The sequence below is a fragment of the Citrus clementina genome, unplaced genomic scaffold (genome assembly GCF_000493195.1).
Source record: "Citrus clementina cultivar Clemenules unplaced genomic scaffold, Citrus_clementina_v1.0 scaffold_3, whole genome shotgun sequence".
Classification (NCBI taxonomy): domain Eukaryota; kingdom Viridiplantae; phylum Streptophyta; class Magnoliopsida; order Sapindales; family Rutaceae; genus Citrus; species Citrus x clementina.
This window is the reverse complement of record NW_006262339.1, coordinates 42,757,000-42,782,087: the sequence shown is the minus strand read 5'-3', so window position 1 is coordinate 42,782,087 and position 25,088 is coordinate 42,757,000. Positions and strand designations below refer to the sequence as shown.

Below are 25,088 nucleotides of genomic sequence, written 5' to 3'. Positions count from 1 at the left end.
TTGTAGAATTATGGAGTTTGGATCGTCCATGTTATCAGTTCCATGAACCATAGAAAAAATGGTATATAGCAGCAGAAGAAGATAGCGACGACATAATTAATGTCTGATTTTGGAGAAAAAATAAATTTTAACTATAACGAGGAAGATGGAATTTGGTTTTTATTTAAATGAACTTTAGGAGGTTTAAAGATAGGAAGCATGGGGGTAGTTTTTTTTTTTTGTTTCAAACATTTAGAGGCAACTTATAATCTGACGACGACATGAATATGAATGCAGTTATTTTGAAATAATGGATTTTGAGAATTATTTTATTTATACCTTTTCACTCTCGATCACCTAATAGCTACGTTGCTACCCAAACGGCCTGCAAAGATTTATCCGACTGAAAAGTGGCAAAATCTCGGGGGTGCAAATTACCCTTTTTAATTTTTTATTTTAAATATAATCCAATAATATTGTTAATTTATATTTAAAAAAGTTAATATTGTAGGGGGTTTTTTTTTTTTGTTTTGAGGAATTTTTGTGGGGTTAATACTTGACATTTCAAACCCAACCCGTTAATAGTGCGGGCTGTGAAAAACCAACCCCTGTTAGAAGATCCACGCGGAGGAGGCGATTTTGGTCAAAAAGGTTTTAAAAAAAAGCTGTGGAAAATAACATTACCCAGGCGCAAATCGTGACATAAATATACTCGCCTCTTTCCGGTTAAGCCCTCCTGGCTTAGCCCTTGGCTTTAGGTCTTGTCGCCATCTGAAACTGAAAACCCCCCAAATTGACACAGATTCTAATTGCTCTTTCGAGATCGACGGAAGTTGTGAAATTAGGGTTCCAGGATATACCCCGCCGATCAATTCTGTCGTTTTTATAAAATACTACTCGTGTTATCGGTCATTTTCTTATGACGTTTCGCTAGAGCAATGACGGGACTTCCCTGGCCTCACGATCAAAATTCCCTCCGATCACAACCGTCCAATCATCTCCGCCGCAGGTCAGAATTTCGAATTCCTCCACTTTTTTCTCAATCGGAATGATAATTCGTTTAATCATTGCTCTTATCGATTTGTAATTAAATCTGTTGTTACTTTCCAGCTGTTCAATTCGTTTGATGTTGTTATTCCCTGCTTCTAATCAAAATTCACTAACATTTCGAAGTCATATGGGTTTTTAGATTGATTTTTATGATGCATCTGGACTATGATTTGAAATTGAAATATTTTCCCTTTTTGCTGTCTAATTTGGTTTCATTTTTAGTCTTTCTCACTCTTATCACCTTTGCAATAATCTGTTTAGGGCTAGAAATGTTTCGCGTTTGTTAGCACACAGAGAGATTTCGCCCAAAACAAAATATGTACCTAAAAGGCAGTGGGTGGATGCTTCTAAATTGAAGACTTGTGGGCCCAGCGACAGTTCAGTGAGAGATGCAAAACGGGGTCTTGTTTCATGGTAGGCCTAATTCTGAATGGAACAATGCTTTTCGATAATGGGAAATTTGTTTGCATGGATTCTCACATTTTTTCCCCTTTCCCAGGGTTGAGGCAGAATCATTACGGCATTTATCAGCAAAGTATTGTCCTTTGGTGCCTCCTCCAAGATCCACTATTGCGGCAGCATTTAGTCCTGATGGAAGAACACTTGCATCAACACAGTAAGCTTATGGATTCATCTGTTTTTGTTAAATATAATTTATTGCATTTTAAGCTGACACTCTTTTGATACTTGCAGTGGTGACCACACTGTAAAGATAATCGATTGCCAAACTGGAAACTGCTTGAAGGTGTTGAGTGGACATCGGAGGACACCATGGGTGGTAAGCTTTGTGTCGCCTGCTTGTTTTAACCTCTCCATTGTGGACTTTTGGCTAATATCTATAGAAGACTGGGTTATAGCATTTTGTAATTGTTTTGGAGTTTATGCAATGAGAATGTAGTGCTTTGGGCTTTAGAAAAGGAAGCAAATGGAGTAGTATATAAAGTTGATATATTGAATTTCATTTTTTTTTCTTAACGTTATTCTAGAAAACTTTCCCCTAGTGAAGTCAGTGTGTAATGACATTATTTATTGAAGGATGTAAGAAGTAATGTTATTATTTTAATCGTGCTAATGGAGCATTTACAGGTTAGGTTTCACCCATTACGTTCAGAAATTCTTGCAAGTGGGAGCTTGGATCATGAAGTTCGCTTGTGGGATGCAAACACATCGGAGTGTATAGGATCATGTGATTTCTGTATGTTCTATGATTTTTGCTTCGGTTCAATTTGCAAAAATGTTTTACAGTTTATGTATAAAGCCTATACTATTGCCATCATGCATTGAATCTGATTGTTGAAATCCCCCCCCCCCCCCCCACAAACAGATCGTCCCATTGCTTCCATTGCTTTCCATGCTGAAGGAGAACTCCTTGCTGTTGCATCGGGTCACAAGGTGGTGTTTCTTGTCTTTAAACTTCTCAAATAGTTTTATATTGCTAGAATGGGCCGTGGTGCCCTCAGATCTCATAGTATTGACACTTGAAATTGTGTTTCAGTTGTACATATGGCCCTACAACAACAAAGAGGAAGCTTCCTCGCCAATAATTGTGCTGAAGACTAGGCGCTCACTTCGAGCTGTACATTTTCACCCTCATGCTGCTCCATTTGTTTTGACTGCTGAGGTGAATTATCCAATGGGTGTATAATTTATGATTTACTCACTCAATCATATGGATTACAGTATTTTACTGATATGCAGGTCAATGATCTTGACTCTTCAGATTCGTCAATGACACGAGCAACGTCTCCTGGTTACTTGCGATATCCTCCCCCAGCTGTCTTTGTGGCAAATGCTCAGTCCGGTGACCATGTTAGCTTGGCTGCTGAACTTCCTCTTATGTCCTCCTTGCCTTTCTTGATTGTGCCTTCAGTTTCAATAGATGATTCGAGAATAGATTTGCAGCATGCTAGTAGGCGTGCCAGTTCAAGTAACATGCAAATTGAGCCTTCTGCTTCGCTGCAGTTGCAATCAGATTCTAATGTAGAGCAAGATGGTACAGTGCCTTCCATGGAGACATTTCCTGTGATTCCTCCTGGAAGAGAAGGTTCTGTAAATGATTCTTTCCCTAATGGGATAGAAAGTGGTGTTTCTGATTATGCAGTGGATGCTATGGATACAGATGAAATGCAGCCTGTTGGGGTGAGCGGACAAGGTAACTCTATGAACCTTGATACTCTTGGTGGTGTAATGAGGGGAATTCCGTCACATATTTCAAGTCAACCAGCTGTCACTGAATTTGGGCAACTTCAGCATCTTTTACCCATTAGAGATCGAACTTTTTGGGAGCTACCATTCTTGCAAGGTTGGTTAATGGGTCAAAGCCAAGCTGGTGTTCCTCCAATGCTTCCTCTTGGTGGTGGTAATCGTGATCATTCAGCTCAACATATGGGTTCTTCTTTGATGTCTCATCAATCTCCTTATAGTGTGAACGCACCGGTGGCCTCTTTAGCAGTGCCTGGCAGCATCGGCCTATCTGGTGCTCCGGGAAGATCTGGCCAACATCATATTCCACACTCCCGCTTCTCTGAATCAGAATCTAGAGAAGGTGCTGCTTCCAGTAACATCCTGCAGGATAGCACTGATACTCAACCAATTGTAAGTAGAATTCAGTCTGAACTTGCCACATCACTGGCGGCTGCAGCAGCTGCAGAGTTGCCCTGCACTGTGAAGCTCAGAGTATGGTCACATGATATAAAGAATCCTTGTGCTGCGCTTACTGCAGAAAGATGTCGCTTGACAATTCCGCATGCTGTCCTTTGCAGGTAAAGGTTTTGGTATGTTGTTTTTATGGTTTGATTCTCATAGATATGTAAACTGATATCAAGGTAGATGTTATATTTTGTTCTTACTTGGTGCTCGAAATCAACAAGCATGCTTGTCTCTGTGAAATTCATGGGTTTTCCCCTCATAACTATAATTGTATAGTCTGTTAGTATATTTGCATAATGTCATTGCTGGACAATATTTGTGTTTGCAGTGAAATGGGTGCCCATTTTTCACCCTGCGGGAGATATTTAGCTGCCTGTGTTGCTTGCATGCTTCCTTACACGGAAACTGATCCAGGATTACAAACATTAGTCCATCAAGAACCTGGGGCTTCAACATCCCCAACTCGCCACCCCATTTCAGCACACCAAGTCATGTACGAGCTTCGTATATATTCTCTCGAGGAGTCAACGTAAAGCTCAATTACTCATCACTGCTTCTTTCAAAATTGCCTCTTTTTCTACTCTCTAATATGATTAATGGTTAACTAATGTGATTTGCATGTTGATACAGTTTTGGTTCAGTGCTTGTATCGCGGGCAATTAGAGCAGCCCATTGTTTGACCTCAATTCAGGTTGGTTTTAAAGATCAACTGGGTATTCATTTCAGTTTCATTTCAGTTTGTTTACTAAGTGGCATTTTAATAGATAAACTGGTATTCATCTTCAGTTCATTTACTAAGTGGCTTTTTCTGTGTACTAAAAACTTGTGTCATGTTTGTGATTTCAATACATTATGAGTACTCAAATGGCCATATGGGAATGATATTAGTAGGTGATGCAATAGTTCTTGGGGTCAGCAGAGATTAATTTAGAACTTGATTACTTACAAAAGATAAATTTATAGCTGGTCCCATGTGCAAGATGTCAACGAACCTGAAGGATGACAATTGAATCAGTCTAAATCTATAATTTGAAGAATAGTGTTGTGGATGCAATAAATGACAGGGCCATTTTTAGCTAATCAATAGATATTTCATAAATCAGGTTTTCTACAGTGTACATAGAATTAGTTGGTCTTTTATCTTAACACTTTTGTTAGCCTACAGTATTTTCAAGTAGGGATGGCAGTGGGGAGGGGAGGGGAGGGGAGGGGAGGGGACCAACCTCCCCGTACCCATCCCCGATATTTTGCGTATGTCCCCGTCCCCATCAGAATTACTTGAGAGAATCCCCACCCCCTCCCCGAATAATAATAGGGGATCCCCGAGGGTCCCCGATCCCCGAATAACTAATACATTTTTTTGTTTTTGATTTGAGTTAATCATATTAAAATAAAAAATTCAAATAAAAGTAAAGTTCGAAAAATTTCTTACATTAATATCCATTACAAAAGTCACATACATTAAATTGGTAAGTAACACAGCATGCAAGGGATACAAACTTCTTTTACAAACTATCATGAATAAATTAATAGTCTAATACAAAATTGTTACAAATAAAATCGAATTTAGATTCAAAATTAACTTTTTCAATGGTGGCGTGGGCACTTTATAAATGTGGACTATTCCCTTTACAGCTCAATAGTTAAGTCGGAGCAAATCAAGAGCAAATATTAGATTAAATTAGATTAGATATTAAAATTGTGATTCGTTGTGGGCAATTATAACATCTAAAAATAAATAAAAAATAGATTTAAGTTTAAAATATTTAATGAATATTAAAATTAAAACAAATTTTTGGGCTAATAGAATCTATCCGGCCTTTTTAATGTCCTAAATAAAAATTTAGGACTTTAATTAGTTAATTAGGCCTAAAAGTTTAATAATATAAATATTTTGATATTTGTTATTTTTACCAATTTTTATAATTTTATAATTCAAATTTTATTATTTATTTACTAGTAATTTTAAAAAATTAAAATTAAAATTAAAATGGGGAAATGGGTAGGGGATGGGGATTCCACCTCATCCCCGTCCCCTTCCCGAATAAGAAATTGGGTAAAAAAATTTCCCTGTCCCTTCCCCGAATAAGAAATTGGGTATGAAATTATTCCCATACCCTCCCCAAATGGGGAAAATCCCCGAGGGTACCCGTCCCCGTGGGGATTTTTGCCATCCCTATTTTCAAGTCTTATTTCTTACGCTCATTATACCAGCTTATCTTGAAATGGCAGCTTCTCTACTGTTCCTTTTCTCACATTTTCAGCATGTTATTGCAATTAATTTGAGCGAATACGTGAAGTGCTGTTGGAAGTAATGGCTGAAACTTATTACTTGGTCATGCTAATTCAAGGGTGGTTTCACCTATCTTTAGCTAAAGGATGGCATGATAGATTTTACTGGACTTTTCAGAATATCCCAATTATGACAATTCTGTCATGTCTTGTTGGAATTTATCTTTCTAAGAAGTCAGCCCCAAAGACAGGAGTTATTGATGCTTAGGATAGCAATTTGATAAGTTAGTCACGTATTTGGAGAGTTGGTGTGCATGTGAATTGTTGGTGAAATATAACTAAGCTTCTTATTGCTTAGATAATGCATTTTGTTTGTCATCTTATTTTTAAAGTTGTGCTTACTATTTGCTTAAATATCTGAAATCATGCAAATTTGTAGGGTTATGCTCACCTATTTTCTGCTTCACATGCAGTTTTCACCCACCTCCGAGCATATACTACTTGCCTATGGTAGACGTCACGGTTCTCTTCTTAAAAGCATTGTCATTGATGGGGAAACAACATCACCTATCTACACTGTTCTGGAGGTAAAAAACTTGATATTACTGAACAAGCTAGAAAGCCCTTGAAATGTTGTATTAGAAACTCTAACTGAATTCATAAGGCTCATCCTGGACTAGAAAGTGCAAAGTGCCGGCAATATTTTTACTGACAGCACTAATTTTACTCAACTGGAAGTGCTAGCACATTATTTGGTCTTTGGGATTTGAAGGCTTTTATTTTTTTGGTTCTTGGTGAACCAACCCTTGAAATATTATATTAAAGTTTTTAGCTGAATTTGTAAAGCCCATCCTGCACTAGAAAGTGCAAATTGCTGGCAATATTTTTACTGACAGCACAAATTTTACTCAACTGGAAGTGCTAGCACATTATTTGGTCTTCGGGCATTATAAGCTGTTGTTTTTTGGTTCTTGTTGAACCAACAAAAACTTAATGAATGATTGAAAAAAAAATGTAATATGCAGTTTCGGTACGTTGAATTGATATTTAGTCCATTATTATTTTGTGTCTGTAATGCTTGCTAATGCTCTACCATACTTGTTTGGAATTGGTCGCAATGGACTTCAAAGGCTAATTGTTCTTCTTTGTCGTCCAGGTTTACAGAGTTTCAGATATGGAACTTGTGAGAGTGCTTCCTAGTGCAGAGGATGAGGTCAATGTTGCTTGCTTTCATCCTTTTGCCGGAGGAGGTCTTGTTTATGGAACCAAGGTCAGAACTCAAATGTGCTTAAGATGATGTTGCATTTTGTCTTTCTATGTTCCATTAACTGACAAAACTGTCATGCTAATAAAATGCAGGAAGGAAAACTTAGAATTCTTCAATATGATGGTGTTCACGGTGCGAACTGCAGTGGACCAAATTATTTTACTGCAGAAAACTTGACAGAGGTAGATTAGTGAGCAAGGTTACAGAGTTTCAATCTTTTGTTGTTTGAATGAGTGTCCTATATTGTTATCAGAAAAGTAAATAAATAAAATGGCTGTCTTCTATAAACCAATGATTCTTTGCTATATTAGTTGTATTTTTGTTTCCCGTTTTATTTTGTTTTCTTCTCTTTCTTGAAAAAATTTCAAATATTGGATGCGTCTGCTAGCAGTTAAGTTCTTTCTTCAGTGTTTTTATTCCCATCCTCAGTGGTATTTCCAAATATCGGGAGTTTGATATTAGATTGTGATCATGAAATAAGTTTACATTGATTTTTTTCTTTTGCCTCTATTCCTTGAATGCCAGTGTGTTATCTGTAGTCTCGTCTTGAAATTTTTTTAATTTTTTTTTTACTTCACATTTTTAATGTAATAATGACGCATTTATTTGGATGGTTATGTATATTACATAATGATAAAAGTTGGTTTTCATAGTATAGCTGATAAACTGTTGTTTGGAAACACTTGGTGATGTTGACTTGTCTCCAAACTTTTCTATTCTAATTACTTAATGCCTGGAATTGGGATGAGTCACTTAAAGTTACTTTCAGGCTTTTACTTGTTTCTTTTCTACCAGACAGCAACTAGTTGAGTTGGTTTTCTGGAACCTTGTATAGAAACTCAGAATTTGTCTCATAGGAATTTGTAGCTCTCCTGAGGAAGCTTTTAGAAATAAAAGATGTATTAAGACATTATCTTGAAATAACATTTTGGAGACTTCATTTGATACAGCGTACTCTGTGTTACCCCCCCTCCCCCCCCAACCACCACCACCACCACCACCTATAATAGTATATGCTATTGTGGCAGAAAAAAGGCAAGAAAAGAGTAGCTTGTCTTTTATTCACCAAGAGGATTGAGTTTGTTAAATGTGTATAGATATTATATGGTTTTAAGCTGGAAGGCCACTAGTTCTTGTTGGTTATTGAAACTCTTTGACCATATTCTAAGTTAGGGTTCAATGTTCTTGACCTTTGGACTATTTATGTCATTTAATTTAAGGTGCAATACATTGAAATAACATGATGTACAACCATAGATGTCCGTGATATTCTTGTCTCTTGAATTTTCATTTTTAATGAATTGACCCCAGAGAAGGTAAATGATTTGCCTTACTGTTTGCAGGTGCAGACATATGCTTTAGAATGCTAGAGATTGGCGCTTCTACTTCACAGGAAGTTGTTCAACTAAGCTTGCATGGTATATATTACCATCTTGTGCGTACTACAGTATAATTTTAATTAAAAGTATCAAGATCAAATTTCTTTTTCTAATTATCTGATTTCAAGGCATGGGACAGCCTGTTAACCTGCCTTGCTCATATAGTTGTAGATAAGTCCTGAATTTACTGTTTGAACAAAATTTCCTTTTGGTTGACGCCACACAGGATTTTTTGGCATGCTTGATGTTGGATGGATGGATGGACGGATGTAATTTGTTGCTGGAATTCTGTGTCTTGTTTTCTTTCTTCCACCAGTAAAAGTTTTAGGACCATGCTCTTAAAGTCTGATATGATGTGCCGAAATGTACAAATTATCTCAGTAGTTACACAAAAGTTTTATGGATCTTGTTCTTTTCCGCTTAACAAAATTTGTTGTTCGATGGTAATAAATCCTTGTCTCGTCTACAAGAAGGCTCTTGATAGAATGTGACACTTTGCTGAGATTCGATGTTGTTAACGTACGTTGCTCTAATTGTTACCCGAACAAGATGACAAATCTGCTAATATTTTAATATGAGCAAGAAATCCCGTCAGAAATTATAAATTCAATTTATACTTGATGAATTTTTACCTTTCTTTTTTCTTTATCTTTTTCTATTTAATTTATATGCATGTGGATTGTATTGCAAAATTGAATATTGACATTAGACAATATACGGTCACTTTTGTTGTTAGTAATGTGAAAGTAATAATGCTTTGATGTGAAAGTAAAAATGGAGAAGGCCCTTCTCAAAGAAAAAAAAAAAACAAAATGGAGAAGGCTGAGATTAGTAACATTTCAAAGTTGGTAATATACATTAACAGGGTTTTGAGACTGCAGACTGGTGGTACTACACCATTAGTGGCCAACAAAACATTAGTTTGAGAATTGAGGTATTGTAACATGAATACTCTCAAGGCTTCGCAACCTCCAGCTCTCAATCAATGGGCCTTTGGTCCAATGGGAGAAGTCTTACATTTATAATGTTGAGTGTAATGGTTCGAGTCTCTATAAGAGAATTATGGAGGTTAGTTTCAGTTCTTTCTCAATTATCAACTAATTGAGTGGAGACAGTCTCTTCCTTACAAAATGTGAGTGGAGTAGGTACCCCTCGAATATTAGAGAGGGTTTAAAGTATTTGGTCAAGTGTTTTAGTGGGTTAATGTATGACGGTGGTCCCAGTTGTTTAGTACGATTATAAATATTGTAATTGTAATATCGGATGTAATATCAATAACAATCTGTGTATAACATAATTCAAAAAAAAAAAAAAAAAGACCCCGGCTCTCAAACTATGAGGACACGTTCAAGTGTTATATAATTTGGTGGGAATAAATATTTCCACTGTAAATGTGAAATTGTCATAAAGAAATTATACAATTCTTTAATATAGGTGAGGATAGAAATTTGGTTTGTGCTATAATATTATGGTTTTTTTCTTTTTCTTTTTTTAAATGAGAAAAAATATTATTAAATAAGGAAAAAAGGAGAACAATAAAGACAGGTAATAAAAAGATATTTAGGTAAATCCAAGCATCTTACTTTCGAATGGAAACAATTGATAATCTCACCAAGTGAAAGAATTATAAGAAAAACACAATTTACCAAGATTTATCAACTCAATTCCCCTCTATGTAAATAAGAGAGTATTTATACTCCATCTCCTTTAATAAATGAGACAATTAAGCCCCTATTATGAAGAGGTCAAGGAGAGTCGTAATCATATAAGAGCAACAGAATTAGACTTGATCTAAGTAATTCTAGAAATTTTTAATTATAAATATTACTAATTTTTTTTTAATTCTAATATTCAAATCAGTGTTAAATGAATTAATAATTAAAGGCAGATGAGTGATCATTAAGAGCATGATATATAATGTTTTAATGAGGAATTTTATATTTTAAAATAAGAAAAACATATTTTTTATACACTTTAAGATAAAAATACTCTGTATTAGAATATATATACCTTTCTTATTATTTTGTTTATATCTTATTTTAATAAAATAGAAAAAATTTCTCATAAGATAATTACTACGTATATTTTCAAATTAGAAGTGACTATTTAGTTTATATCAATCACAAATTATTCTAAAAATCAAAATTACCTTAGAATAAAGTTTGACATTGTGTGTAGCAGGAGCTGCAAGGCCCTGACGTAAATTAAAGTCATCTTCCTGAGTGCCCTCATAAAAATTGCCCTGGAAAGACGTCTCCGATGCAGCGTTTACCACGAGGATCAATCGCTGTGACAAGGAAAAGAGTACATTGCACGAAACCACATATTCCTCACAAAAGTCACAACATTAACTCCCTGGCGGATCAAGATAAAGTCAAAACCTGACGTTTTGACATCAACGGTTCACATCAATCCCCAAGGAAAATTGCTTATTAATTAACTGCGAGCTAACCAACAACACCAAGCTTCAAGGACCGGACAATAAATGCCGGGTAGTGGGTGCATACAATGAAACGGAGGTTGCTACTTGCTACTCTAATTTTTTATTTTTTTTTCTATTAGATGACGAGAGAGAGAAACAAATCAAGTTTGATTGAGCCTTTGACCAGTCAAAGAAGCAATTAAAAAATTTTATTTAAAGACGCCAGGAACATGGGGTTTGAATGAGACCCCATTGACTGCTTGTATTCTTCTTTGACTAAACATCATTACTCGACTGTGAGTTTTTTAAATAATAATTTCTACAATAATCCAAAAAAAAAAAATTGGATAAATACAGAGAAAACAATTGAAAGAAAAGAAAAGCTATGAAGTAATTTGAAAAGAAGATATGATCAAGATCACGACGATGAAGAAGAAGTTGACTCAAACTTGTAGTATTTATCGACGGCCACTGATACGTCCCAAGGGCAGCTGAGTCCTTTCGGAATTGTAACTAGATCTCCGGCACCAAACTCTACCCAATCTGATGAACCTTTTGGGTAAACTTTCACCTTCCCTTTCAGCAAATAGCATGTCTCCTCTGCGTCAAACTTCAACTGAAACTTTCCCGGCGAGCAACCCCATCTTTATTCGAACCAACACCAAAAAAAAAAAAAAAACACCCAGATGAGTATTCAAACACATACATACATATATTAATTTATGTATTTGAAAGAGAAATTTAATTTTAAGAAGCTTTAATTACTACTTACTTGGGCCAACACTTGATGTTTAATTCGTTGAGTTTTGATTCCGGAGGGTTTCTTTCCACGATGATTCTCAGATTGTTACTACCACCGTCAGCCATTTTGTAAAGAAGAAAGAAAGAAATTAAAAGAAGAAAATGAGAGACGAAAGTATGTGTGATTCAAGATTGTAAGTTTTGCTTCCAATTGGAAAAATATATGTATGGGGCTCATTATGAATCATGGACATATCACATCACGACACGTCGTTGTATTAATGTAGGTTAAACCGACCATTATTGACGTGGCAGGAAGTGGTTGGCTATATTCTAAATTGAATAGGCAAAAGTAGTGTCAGAGATACCACTTACACTGTGAGAGGAATCAGGATTGGGGCTGGCTGAATGTCTAAGAATTTTTTTTTTTTTGTGTATTAAATATTCGAATATTTTATTGAACCGATTAATTCAAATGTGAGAGGAATCAAAATTGGGGCTGGCTTAATGTAAAAGAATTTGTTTTCGGTGTATTAAATTATTTGATATTTAAAGATTAAATTAGACTTTGATTAATTTATATTTAAGTTGATAGAATTATTAAAACGATAAAATTCTCTTAATAAATATTTAACATACCTATATTCTTAAATCTCGAATTAAAAATTTTAATTAAGTTAGAACAGTTTCATGTCATTCAATCTACGCATGTGATGGTGAATGTGAGGGATATTAATGTAATATTCCAGTGATTGACGTGGTCAAAGAGTTGACTGCATTATCTTGGCTGACATGGACATGTGGCAGAAGATGAGTGGACAGTATAATAACTGTTTGACCAGGGGTATCATGGTGTTGAAGACACCGACAGAGAGTTTATGGTTTGGACTTTGGATATATCATCCCATTGATGTGGGGGCGGGGTATCTCTTTTTCTTTTGTGTGTTGTTATCTGCTTTTTTTCAACTTTCTCTAATATTCATTTTGCACGCGTGAGCCCACGTGCAAAGATTGGATCTGGCTCTGTAGATGCGTGTACTTGTCCTTGTTTTTTAGTGTGTGGTCGTTTCGCTTCTCGTGAAAATGGAATTCCATTATATATATATATATATATATTTATGAGTCATCTTACAGTGCAGCGCTGTATCTTATACAGCCGCTGCCAAAAACTAGAACAACCGGTATTTTACCGGTTGTTCATTAAATAATTTTTAAAATTTGTTTTTAATGCTTAAAAAAATATAGTAAAATGAAAAAATATGAAAATTTTAAATCTGAAACATAAAAAATCAATTAAATGAGAAAAATATTTTAAATTTTTTTTAACATAAATAAATGTTAAGAAATTATAAAAATAATTATATTCTAATTTTTTTGGTTAAATACCAATTTAATAGGTGAATGTTTCAAGTTTATTTTGTATGTCTCTAATTTCGGTTAGTCTTTCTCATTTATTGGTTCATTTATTTCAATTTTTCAATCCACTAGTTTTGTGTTTAAAGTTCCAACTAAATTCATTAAGTACCAATATTTTGGGTTAAATTACAAGTAAATTTCATTTCTCGTAGGATGAGTTCCTAATTTTGGTTAAGCTTTCTCTCTTATTGGTATAAGGGTTTCAGCTAATAATTTCACTGGCTTTGTGTTGAATGTTCCCATTATCTAGGTAAGATTTCAATTATTTGGGTTAAGTACCAAATTACTTTGTAGCGTTTAATTTTTGGTTGGATTTGTATCAAATTTTGGTTAAACTTTCTCAACTTAATGTTAATATATTTCAACTTTTCAATCCATTAGTTTTGTGTTTATTATTCCTACTAAAATCGTTAAAAATCAATATTTTGGGTTAAATTCCAAGTAAATTTCATTTCTCATCGGAATAGTTCCTTATTTTGGTTAAACTTTCTCCATTATGGGTTCATATATTTCAACTAATAATTCTAGTGATTTTGTGTTGAATCTTCTTATTATCGAGGTAAGATTTCAATAATTTGGGTTAGATACCGATTTTACTTTATAAAATTTTATTTTTGGTTCTATTGGTTCCTGATTTGGCTAATCTTTCTCAACTAGAGCTTTATATGTTTCAACTTTTTAATCCACTAGTTTTGTGTTTAGTATTCCTACTAAAATCGTTAAATACTAATATTTTGGGTTAAATTCCAAGTATATATTATTTCTCATTGGATAATTTTCCTGATTTTGGTTAAATTTTCTCTCATATAGGTTCATTTATTTCAACTAATAATTCAACTAGTTTTATGTTGAGTGTTCCTATTATCTAGTTAAGATTCCAATAATTTGGGTTAAATACTAAATATACTTTGTAAGATTTTATTTTTGGTTGGACTAATCCCTAATTTTGGTTAATCTTTCTCAATTATAGGTTAATATATTTCAACTTTTCAATCCATGAGTTTTGTGTTTAATATTTCTATTAAATTTGTTAAGTAACAATATTTTGGGTTAAATTATAAGTAAATTTCATTTCTCGTTGAACTAATCCCTACTTTTGGTTAAACTTTCTCCTTTATTGGTACATGAGTTTCAACTAATAATTTCACTAGTATTGTGTTGAATATTCCGATTATTTATGTAAGATTTTAATAAATTGGGTTAGATACCAAATTTACTTTTTAGATTTTATATATGGTTAGATAAGTTCCATATTTTGGTTAAACTTTCTCACTTATGGGTTCAATTACTTCAATTAATTAGTTCACTACTTTTGTGTTTCAAGTTCTCAGTGCCTACGTTATGTTTCAACATTATTGGTTAAATTCTAAGTTGATATTATAAAATTCAAAGGTACCTTTATTACGAAAAACAAATAATATTATTAAGGTGAATCTCATTTTACTCCTCTTATTTTAGTAAATATCAACTTACAACAATATATTAAAATTTCACTATTGTAACCCCTATTCAATTTTCTATAAACTACAATCAACATTGTAAGTTAAAAGATTAGGAACTTACCTAATCTAATTATGTTGGAACATTTTGTTTTTCTTTTTAATCTTCTTGACTTCATGAGATTTCTTAAACTCAACTTATTTATACTTGAGTTTTTTATCATTATAGATATGCCTATTTTATTAATTCAAATTAATTGTACTAATTTTCTTTCCAAAATAAATTCTTTGATATCTCATCACTTCAACCAAAATTTAATTTTTAACAATTGCATATGCAATTTGTACAGCTCAAATTTTTATTTTTCAAATGTTTAAGATAAAACAAATTATTTATTTATTATATGATTATCACAGGAATAGTGAAAATTAATTTTTATATTGAAATTTTAAGATTTGCAAATCAGCATTTACTTTGAATCCAATTCAACTAAGTCACCATTTATTTATCTTTAATTAATGCTTTAAGCACAGTAAATGCATTTCAAAGTAAACAATATTTTGTATAAAAAAACACATTAGGAAATTAATGCAATCAAGAAAAAATAAAAATATATTAAAACATTAATTTTGCTTCCTCAATTAAGTATTAAAAGGAAATTTTCTCTTACAGATAAATTCAACATTATAATTTAACAATAATATTGACTACAATTTTAAAACTATTATTTATTGCTCCAAATTGCAATAGTTTTTTATGAGTCATAAAAATTAAATTTATTTAACATTATACTTATATAGTTGGATACGTAATTTATACCTTAATTGATGTTGCCTTATTTTCAATTATTATATTTTAGTGATAGTTTATTTCATTGTATACTAATAGTGTAATAAATTTGTTATAATTGATTATACATCATATTTTTCATTGATTACTACTCGAATTATATAATATCTATTTTATAAGTGAGTATTACTCAAATTAATATATTATACTTTAAAATTTTAATTATTATACTTAAATCATATAATCACATATGCAATTAAGCGTAAATAATGAAAATGTCACTTCCCAAGGCTTGGGAAAATGATAATGTAGATCCCTGAGTTTTCACTAAGAGACACTAAAACCCCTTTTAACTATAATGCTTTTTGACTTTATTAATTCAAAAAAATTGACTCTAAAGTTTTATAATAAGTAGAAATATAATATTAAAATAAATGTAACAATATATACATTTTAAAATAATTAATATATAAAAAATATTTTAGTACTTTACAATCTTATATTATATTAAACTAAATTTTTTTAATAAATAGAAACATAATATTAAAATAAAAATTTAAATTATTTTCAATATTGTATACAAAGTTTGAATACTATTAATACATGAGATATATTTTATTAATTATAAAATCTATTTAACCTAAAGATTTATTTAAAATTTTTCTAACAAATACTATTATATAATTAAAATAAATATCATAATTTACATTTTAAAAATTATTTTATATATTAAAAAATATTTTAATATTATTAATTTATTTTAAAGAAGAGAAAAAGAAAAGAAATACTAACCTTTAAATGTAGATTTACTTTTTTTTTTTTTAATAATTAAAAAAAATACAAGAAAACAAATAAAAGAAATTATTCCCAAAAATTAATTCTATGAATTAAAACTACTTACCTCCCCGGCAACGGCGCCAAAAACTTGTTGTGCAAATTTTAATGTACTCGCAAGCGCACGAATCTATTGTAGTATAGATCAATGGTGACGAGTGTCGATCCCACGAGGAGGTGGATTTTAATTGTGTATAGAATTAATTTTGCAAAATGGGTGGTTGGAATTGTGGTGGAAGTGATTTAAATTATCCTAAAATTGGAATTGAAATTGCGATAATAAATTCTAAAATTGGAATTGCAATGGCGAGAATAAGTTGAAGCGAAATCTATTGAAATGACGTACTTGGGTATCTGGATCCGTATCAACATGCATCATGGGCTAAATAATCCGTATTAATGCCAATTAAATCATGAGGGGGGAATCCACACCTCATGAACCACGCTCTAATCAATATGGTGCTAAGGGCTTATCGTGCCAAATAATAATAACCTTATACTAGAGAGCCGGTGTAACCAAGGCGGTATCTAGACAAGATCAGTATTATTTGTCGACGAGAAGTCAAAACATCCACAAAAACTAGAGGGGAAGAGAAAATAAATTTACCAAATTAAGCCCATGACACATGTTGAGACTTCACCTTCAACCCAAGCTTGAAAGAAAATTAGCCACTCATAATTGAACTAGGGGCAAAATGGGAATTTATTAAAATACAAAGAAAATACAAGATGGAGAGGGAATTACAGAAAATGGATCCCAAAAATGGATTCAGAGATATCAAATTAGGGGGGGGAGGCCCCCTTTTTATAGATACATGGAGTAAATCATGGCCATCGGATTAAAAACAGTTTGGACGCTCAGGATTGCGCCACGTCATCAGTCAACAGTCCACGGTTTGACCACGCGGATGAACAGTAACACGGTTTGACCCGACTTTGAACAGTAACGCGGTTTGACCCGGATGAACAGTAACGCGGTTTGGTTGAAAATAATCCTGTGTGATGCATGCACCGTACACGAGATTTTTCGTCCACTGATATGCTGCCACGTCACCATTAACAGTACATAAGAATTTTAGCCCAACAGGATCGTGACACCTCATCAGTCAATGCCACATCATCGGTCAATGCCACGTCATCGATCCGTCTATGTGAACAGTGTCGTGAACAGTAACGTAGACAGTACCGTATACGTGAATAGTACCGTACATGTGAATAGTGCCATTTTTCCTTTTATGCTCCTCCTAAGGTTTTCGACCGTCCTGAGTTCAAAAGTGATGTCCGTTTTGCCGTCTGATCTCTCCTTTATTGTGAAATGACTATAATGCCCCTAAAATACATAAAATACTTAATTAAAATAACACACACGTAATTACATCACAAGAAGGTTAAATACATAAAAGTAAGGGTTGTTAGTAAGACTTGAAATGTAAAATGACGGTTTTCTCCTTTATAAATATGCATTTTCTAACACTCAACATAGGTATCTTTTTCCCCAAATTATTTAATTCTCGGTGTTGCACTAAAATTATAGTTTTCTAGTTACACTGTTAATTTAGTTAAGGGTACAATACAATGTCAATAACAATTATTGTAATAATACCTAAAACATTATGCTTGATATTATTAAAATTTTAATTTTTAACAAATTGTACCTTGTTGACTTGATTGAGTGGTTTTCAAGTGGGGTTAAAAAATAAAATCAAATTATACACACTTTAGAAAAACACATTCAATTGGACTATATATATAACCATTATTAAAACTTTTATTATTATAGAAAATAAAATCATATAGACTATACAAGACATTTCATTAAAAATATATAATTTCGTAAAAATTATCATAAGCTGAATTTAGTTTAATCATAATAATAATTACTATAATGACAGTTATTAACAATATAAAAAAAACAAAGATTATCCTTTGTTGTTTAGAAAAACGAAAAACCCTCTCATGTTTTAAAATAAGTTCAAATTCTACTACAACTGTAACCGTGTTAGCTTTATATATAATTATACTATTTGACACATAGTTTTGATGTTAGCCATAAAATTTAAATATTTTTAGAGTATAAATAAAGCGAAATGACTTATATAACCCTAATGATTAAATAAATTTAATAATAAATTATCGAGAAAATTTACTTCACACACACACACACACACATATTGTGGATATATATTACCAAATGTTATTCCAATTTAAATGGATAATTTACAACTATTAGGGATATTTACGACATTTTCACTTGTAATTTTTCTCTATAATTTACAATTTATTATAAAATAAAATTTGATCATTAAGGATATATAAGTTATGTTACTTAATTTGTATTTTCAAAATATTTAAATTTTATAGCTAACAGTAAGATTATGGGTAGAATAGTAAAATGATATATAAGCTAATGTTATTATAACTTTGGGGGGGGGGGGGCAGCAGGAGGTGATTCTCATTTTCTCTTAACTATCATTAATTATAGTACTAGTAATAACTCAAGATCAAATATGTTACATACGATAATTTAATAATGTAGCAAAATAAAAAAATTAAACAAAGTATGCAATAATTTAATTGATTTGTGATAAATTTGTATGAAGTAATTTGTGTAAGAGAAACTTTGTGAGTATAATCCAAATATCAAATATATGGTACATTATATATGCCTTGTATACAGTACAAATTTATACCATTAATATTAGTCACTATTTCAACTAATATTGAGAATACCAATATTTGATGATTAATAAGGATATTTGGTATTATGAATAATTATAATTATTTGAAAACTATCCAATAGTTAAATGGAAAATAAGAAAAAAATATACTTATTTTACACTAATATAAATATTATTCTCACTAATATAGACATTACATGTTTCAAAGTAATTTTTTCAGCCATAAGAAAATGCAATTTTTTCATGCTGAGGAGAGTGTCTTTGACATTTTCCTAATTTAAATTGATAGTTTTGATATTTAGATAAAATTGGTGTAGCTATGTGATAATTGCTACTGATATTTGCCAGTTCCCACTTCCAATTCTTTCGTTCGGTAGCAGGTTTCATGCGTAAAAAATAAAAGCCGTTGGATTGCTTTTATAAGCAATCCAACGGGGAATAGGTTTCAAAATAAAAAATAAAAACGGCTGTATGGCATGGAGTGGCTGTATTATAAACGGACCCATATATTTATACTTTCTCTAATTTCTTAGTTCTTATCCGATAGGTGTTTCTCATAAATTTACGCCGCTATTAGTGGTTTGATTTAGCAAGCCACCAGCCACGTTCGTTTTGTTTCATTGAATCCTGTTTTAGCCAAGTTCTACCTCGACCCGACCCAACACAACTATATATAAAAGTATAATATTATTGTATAGAACTTTGGTTCAACTGTGGTTATAACAATATAACTAGAGTTTATAAAATTTGACATGATTTTACTAACAGTAACATAATATAAATAAATGAATATAAGTTATCAAATTTGACGCGATTATTAAATGAGGTAGATTTGCGTTGACACGATTTTTTTTCGTGTTGAGTAAGGGTTAAAGTTGTGGAACCATTTTCCCGATCAATACACGGTTGTATTTTTTTAAAAATTAATTTCTAGTTTCTACATGATTCTCTTTTCTTTCTTTTTTTTTGTGTGGAAAGGATGAGTATATACACGGTGTTTCATTTATAAAATTTTTTATAGATTCAAAACTTCAATAGCATAAATGTGTAAAATATTGGTAGACATTTATATTTAAAATATCGATATATAATATTGCGTATATATATAATTAAAACTCCAATAATGTAAATCCATAATATTGTTTGTAGATATATATATTTTATAATATTGATAAAAGTTTTGTTAAATATATAGGTATTAACTGAATTATTAGCTAACCTATTTATTTTTATGTCGGGTTAGAGTCTCAATATTTTGACATAATTATTAAATTAATTATGTTTGGAACGGTCTAAATTTGACAAGACACGAAAGTAACACAATATGAACATGACTCGGTGACCAAATTTACTAACTCTGGTTATAACAAGAAGCAACAAAATTAAGAAATCATGACACAAGAACTATAAATTTGATGAGGTAACAAAAAAGAAAAAGTAAACTTTGCATAAACCAAAGTTAAATTATATTTAAAACCCTCATCTTTTTATATTTTTTTCAGCCTACTCAACACAATTTCATTCGTACGGGCACATTTGGTAACTTATATTACATTGTATTGCATTGTATTAAAATAATGTTCTTATGCTAACCCATGTTTGGCTATAATTTCTAATTGCATTAAAATAAGTGGTTAACAACTTAATACAATGAAAGATATATAAAATAAACCCCATAGAGAGGGTAGGGTTTGAGGTTCTATTGAATTAAAACACTGTCCATATTTTTAAATATAATCTTTTAACTTTTATTATTTAATAAATTATGATAAATTTAAATTTATTAAGTATCAATTTATACTTATATTTAAAAAAAATTAAGGTTGTAGTAAACTTAAATATTTAATAAATAAATGAAAATACATTATTTGACTTTTATGACGTAAAATATTTTAATTATTTTATTTTAAGTACGTAAAAAATATTTTATTTTTATTTAATCATTTATTATCCATTAAAATACTAAATTTAAATTAAACAATTATATTAGACATTATCAAATAAAAATAAATTTATAATTTAATATTCTATTGTTTTATAATATAATATATTTATATTATACTATATAATTATATAGTATTATATTTTTTTTCAATATAACATTAAATTATACTATATTATAATAACTAATAAATATAAATATATTATATTGTAATATAATATTATTAATCATATAACATAATATTGTAATAATTTAATATTTAATAATAGTATATTATTAAATCAAATTAATGTATACAAATAATCATTTAAAAATAATTTAAAAATATAATATTAAAACCCTAAAATATTAATTTCATTTGACCATTAATATAAAAAATATTATTTATATAACATAGTCCATACCACACTAAACATGTAATTGCATTACAACTTAATGCGATGCACCCTAAGACAATACTCTATAATGCAATATGGCTAACACTGCGTATCAAATACACCCTACGTATCAACCTAGACAATTTTTTTGTCTTTTTTTTTATAGTGTATCAATCTATATATTAAATTATCCTTCGTCGTGGTGGTGTGAAAATTATTGAAAAATATATAATGGGGGTCACAATAAACTTCGGCTCGATGTCGAAGTAAAGCCCATAACCTTTTGATACCCCTCTAAATTTCTTATAAAACCTCTCCTTAATTGAAATTACCTACGCTTAAATAAATTATTCTTTTAATAACTTCTTATGCCCACACCATTTTATAGTTTATATTTATATTTTATATTTTAATTGAAAATTTTTAAAGTTAGAATTAAGAATTATGAAGACAAAAAATATGTAACAAGAAGAAAATCGTTTGAGATTCTAGGATTATATGTATTTATAAATAAAAAATTAAAAGATATAATCTTTTTAAGGGGAGATTTAATGATGAAATTGATTGATTTTAATTTATGGATTGGTATTTTATGAATTAAGTAGGAATATCTTAAAAAATAAAATTCAAACCGGGGTGTTTTAAGAACTTTTGAGGGGTGTTAAAAGCTGCGGTCTATTTTATTGACATCAACCAAACAAAAACTGAAGCCCACGCCGCCCTCGGGTAATGCAATCAAAACTAAAGAGTTTTCAAATCGAATACAACCAATTTTGTTTCTTTGCCTTTTATCAATAATAGAGCCTTTTTTTTTTTCTTTTTGGTAGAATCAATAATAGAGGGAGCTACTTTAGAAAAATCTCACATCTGTTGCCGGCAGCCACTCTCAGACCGTGTCACGTCCCTTTTTAATAATAATATCTATCTGCATCTACTCGTTTCTTTTTGTGGTCTGTTTTTCATTCTCATTTTCATTGTCAGCAGCCATGTCTACTGAAGGTCAAGTCATCACATGCAAAGGTGTTTTTTCCCCCCCCCCTCTTTAATCTATCGGTCGCGCTTCATGGTGTATTATTATCAATGTTGTGTTTTGAGTTTGAGAAGTCTAATTTTATTGGGTGTGATTCTGATTTTTGAATTGTGAATTTTGTGATTTCTATGTGTAAAGCGGCGGTGGCCTGGGAACCCAACAAGCCATTGGTGATTGAGGATGTGCAGGTTGCTCCGCCTCAGGCTGGCGAGGTCCGAATCAAGATTCTCTTCACTGCTCTCTGCCACACTGATGCTTACACCTGGAGCGGCAAGGTAACCCTTTTGTTCACTCTCCTTCTGGTTTAGTGTTTACTTACAAAGTAAATGCCAGAAATTTATGCTAATGTAAAATGCTGTTGATGATTGTGTTCCCTTTGGGCCTTAGTTTTGTTTAAAATGCAAAGGGGTCATTTTGTATTTGAGACACCAGTACTTTTTCTTATATTTTAACTGATTTCTTTGGTGCTTTTATTTTCTGTGCTGTTAATCTGAAGCCTGCTTGATTTTCCTTGGTAGGATCCTGAAGGTCTCTTCCCTTGTATCCTAGGTCATGAGGCTGCTGGGTATTTACACTATTTATCTCACATCACATTTTCTGCTGCCTATGGTGTCTTATATTCGGAAGGAGTTGTTTTGACCCTTTGTTATTAATATGTATATTTTGTGACACAGGATTGTGGAGAGTGTTGGTGAAGGTGTGACCGAGGTTCAACCAGGTGATCATGTCATCCCTTGTTACCAGGCAGAATGCCGAGAGTGCAAGTTTTGCAAGTCTGGAAAGACTAACCTCTGTGGTAAGGTTAGGGGTGCCACTGGTGCTGGTGTCATGATGAATGACCGCAAGAGCCGTTTCTCGATAAATGGAAAGCCTATCTATCACTTCATGGGAACCTCAACATTTAGCCAGTACACAGTTGTGCATGATGTTAGTGTTGCAAAGATTGACCCACAAGCTCCTTTGGACAAAGTATGCCTTCTTGGCTGTGGTGTTCCTACTGGTATGGATTTGTGATATTGCCATAGTTTCTTCATATCATTACTAGATGTCATACTTAATCTTCCAATGGCATGTTTATTCAAAACGAAATCTACAAGTACAATTACGAAAGGAATGTAGATTCTAGCTTTCCCATTGACATACCTAAACTTAGTCAGTGCCCAAGTGTTCTGTACTTTATTTTGCTTTGTTTCTCTGAACTAGTTGCTACAGGTGCCCAGAAAATTCTTTTGTAATAGCCCTAATCCGTTCAATTTGTCTGGTGTTCTATAGGTCTTGGAGCAGTTTGGAACACTGCAAAAGTAGAGCCGGGTTCTATAGTTGCTGTTTTTGGCCTTGGGACTGTTGGCCTTGCTGTGAGTATTCAGTGTAGCTTTCTATTTTGTTGTTCATCATCTCCTCCTTCTCCTTACTTTTATAAATATTTGATCTTGGAATGGGACCTTATAATCATGTTCTTGTGCTGATGCTACACTGTTTAACAGATTAATTTCGTTTTAACTTGGTAGGTGGCAGAGGGTGCAAAGGCAGCTGGAGCTTCACGTGTTATTGGTATAGATATTGACCCAAAAAAGTTTGATAGAGGTATGTCATGTGTATCATCAAGTAAATACCATTTATGATTTGGTATTCATGCAAGAAATAGTTGTCTTTTCCTATTTGGTGTTGTTGGGTTTCAAGTTGTTTCTTGTGCTTCTGTTACTTTTATTAATAATTTTCATCTCTCTTTTGTTACGGCTATGTACTTATATTTGCAAATTGAAACCTCCAGCAAAGAATTTTGGAGTTACTGAATTTGTAAATCCCAAGGACCATGACAAACCCATTCAGCAGGTCCTTGTCGATCTCACGGATGGTGGTGTTGACTATAGTTTTGAATGCATTGGCAATGTCTCTGTGATGAGGGCAGCTTTGGAATGCTGTCACAAGGTCAGTGGTACCTGAATTTGTATCAAAGAATGATGTGTAAATGGTAGAACACTTCTGATATGCTCAAAACTTTCAGGGCTGGGGAACATCAGTTATTGTGGGTGTTGCTGCATCAGGTCAGGAAATATCCACTCGTCCTTTCCAGTTGGTGACTGGTCGTGTATGGAAAGGAACAGCTTTTGGTGGTTTCAAGAGCCGTTCACAAGTGCCTTGGCTTGTAGACAAGTACATGAAGAAGGTAAATTTGATGTAGTCTGTCTTTAGTTTTGCAATATTCCATAAGTTTAGTTGAGGTTCTACATATATTTCACCTCCTTTGCTTTGCAGGAAATTAAGGTTGATGAGTACGTAACTCACAATATGACTCTTGGGGAGATCAACGAGGCATTCCGTTATATGCATGGAGGGGACTGCCTACGCTGTGTGCTTAAAATGCAGGATTGAGAGGATCTATTGAGCCCTGCATTAGTTCTTATGAAATGGTATATTTTGGTGTTTACATGGTAATTGCATCCTTTTATGTGCAAACTGTGAGTGTGTGAAGAAAACTACTCTAATGTGAGATAGTTTGGCATGTGTTGCAGCAAAAATGTTTCTATTCAACTTTATTAAGCAGCATATTGCTAAGGACTTGCATCACAATAATAAATGTGTTGTCTATGAAGTATGAACTATCTGCTGCTGCAGTAGCTTTCAGAATAACATTTATGGATCCCTGAAGGTTGTCTGGGGTTTGTTTACCAAATTCCATCTGATAATTTTACCTGCCTTGCGGTGCAGAGGTTTTTTTCAACTCAATCACAGGTCTTGGTTTGGTTTTACATGTAATAATTTAAAAATAAACTCTCTGCTTCAGAAACGTAATTCCTCTCTAGATGTTGATATTTTAAACAAAAGAAGAATATACGACCGCTACTGAAACTTGTTATAAATT

The 25,088-nt window shown here is 32.3% G+C and overlaps 3 protein-coding genes across 4 annotated transcripts; 2 read left to right on the top strand and 1 right to left on the bottom strand.

The window, feature by feature from the left end:
- The first annotated feature begins 568 nt into the window (after window positions 1–568).
- LOC18048549 lies at window positions 569–9,166 on the top strand. 2 transcript variants are annotated; one of them, XM_006443640.2, is made up of 15 exons: window positions 569–988; window positions 1,291–1,443; window positions 1,529–1,645; window positions 1,723–1,807; window positions 2,116–2,224; window positions 2,354–2,421; window positions 2,525–2,650; window positions 2,728–3,791; window positions 4,007–4,207; window positions 4,309–4,369; window positions 6,384–6,497; window positions 7,067–7,180; window positions 7,270–7,359; window positions 8,521–8,595; window positions 8,783–9,166. In XM_006443640.2, the coding sequence occupies exons 1-14, from the start codon at window positions 918–920 to the stop codon at window positions 8,545–8,547; spliced, it is 2,400 nt and encodes a 799-aa protein (XP_006443703.1). In that variant the 5' UTR covers window positions 569–917; the 3' UTR covers window positions 8,548–8,595; window positions 8,783–9,166. The 2 variants fall into 2 exon arrangements, with proteins under 2 accessions (XP_006443703.1, XP_006443704.1); XM_006443641.2 differs by having other exon boundaries at window positions 7,270–7,376; window positions 8,521–9,166.
- A 2,004-nt stretch (window positions 9,167–11,170) lies between these two features.
- On the bottom strand, window positions 11,171–12,082 carry LOC18048548. Its single transcript, XM_006443638.2, has 2 exons — window positions 11,751–12,082; window positions 11,171–11,622 (listed from the first exon to the last, which is right to left on the bottom strand). The coding sequence occupies exons 1-2, from the start codon at window positions 11,843–11,845 to the stop codon at window positions 11,397–11,399; spliced, it is 321 nt and encodes a 106-aa protein (XP_006443701.1). The 5' UTR covers window positions 11,846–12,082; the 3' UTR covers window positions 11,171–11,396.
- Window positions 12,083–21,948: 9,866 nt separating this feature from the next.
- LOC18048547 (alcohol dehydrogenase class-3) lies at window positions 21,949–24,902 on the top strand. The gene is made up of 9 exons (XM_006443637.2): window positions 21,949–22,215; window positions 22,364–22,500; window positions 22,744–22,790; window positions 22,900–23,225; window positions 23,498–23,580; window positions 23,734–23,809; window positions 23,997–24,154; window positions 24,231–24,392; window positions 24,482–24,902. The coding sequence occupies exons 1-9, from the start codon at window positions 22,182–22,184 to the stop codon at window positions 24,596–24,598; spliced, it is 1,140 nt and encodes a 379-aa protein (XP_006443700.1). The 5' UTR covers window positions 21,949–22,181; the 3' UTR covers window positions 24,599–24,902.
- The last annotated feature ends 186 nt before the right edge of the window (window positions 24,903–25,088 follow it).

Excerpts from the sequence above, each read along its gene's own strand:
- LOC18048549 (XM_006443640.2), top strand. The coding sequence starts at position 918 with ATGACGGGACTTCCCTGGCCTCACGATCAAAATTCCCTCCGATCACAA. Across the intron at positions 1,444-1,528 it reads AAACGGGGTCTTGTTTCATG|GGTTGAGGCAGAATCATTAC; the intron begins GTAGGCCTAATT and ends CCCCTTTCCCAG. Across the intron at positions 3,792-4,006 it reads CCGCATGCTGTCCTTTGCAG|TGAAATGGGTGCCCATTTTT; the intron begins GTAAAGGTTTTG and ends TTGTGTTTGCAG.
- LOC18048548 (XM_006443638.2), bottom strand. The coding sequence starts at position 11,845 with ATGGCTGACGGTGGTAGTAACAATCTGAGAATCATCGTGGAAAGAAAC. Across the intron at positions 11,623-11,750 it reads AACATCAAGTGTTGGCCCAA|ATGGGGTTGCTCGCCGGGAA; the intron begins GTAAGTAGTAAT and ends GTTCGAATAAAG.
- LOC18048547 (XM_006443637.2), top strand. The coding sequence starts at position 22,182 with ATGTCTACTGAAGGTCAAGTCATCACATGCAAAG. Across the intron at positions 23,810-23,996 it reads CCCAAAAAAGTTTGATAGAG|CAAAGAATTTTGGAGTTACT; the intron begins GTATGTCATGTG and ends TGAAACCTCCAG. Across the intron at positions 24,393-24,481 it reads TAGACAAGTACATGAAGAAG|GAAATTAAGGTTGATGAGTA; the intron begins GTAAATTTGATG and ends TTTGCTTTGCAG.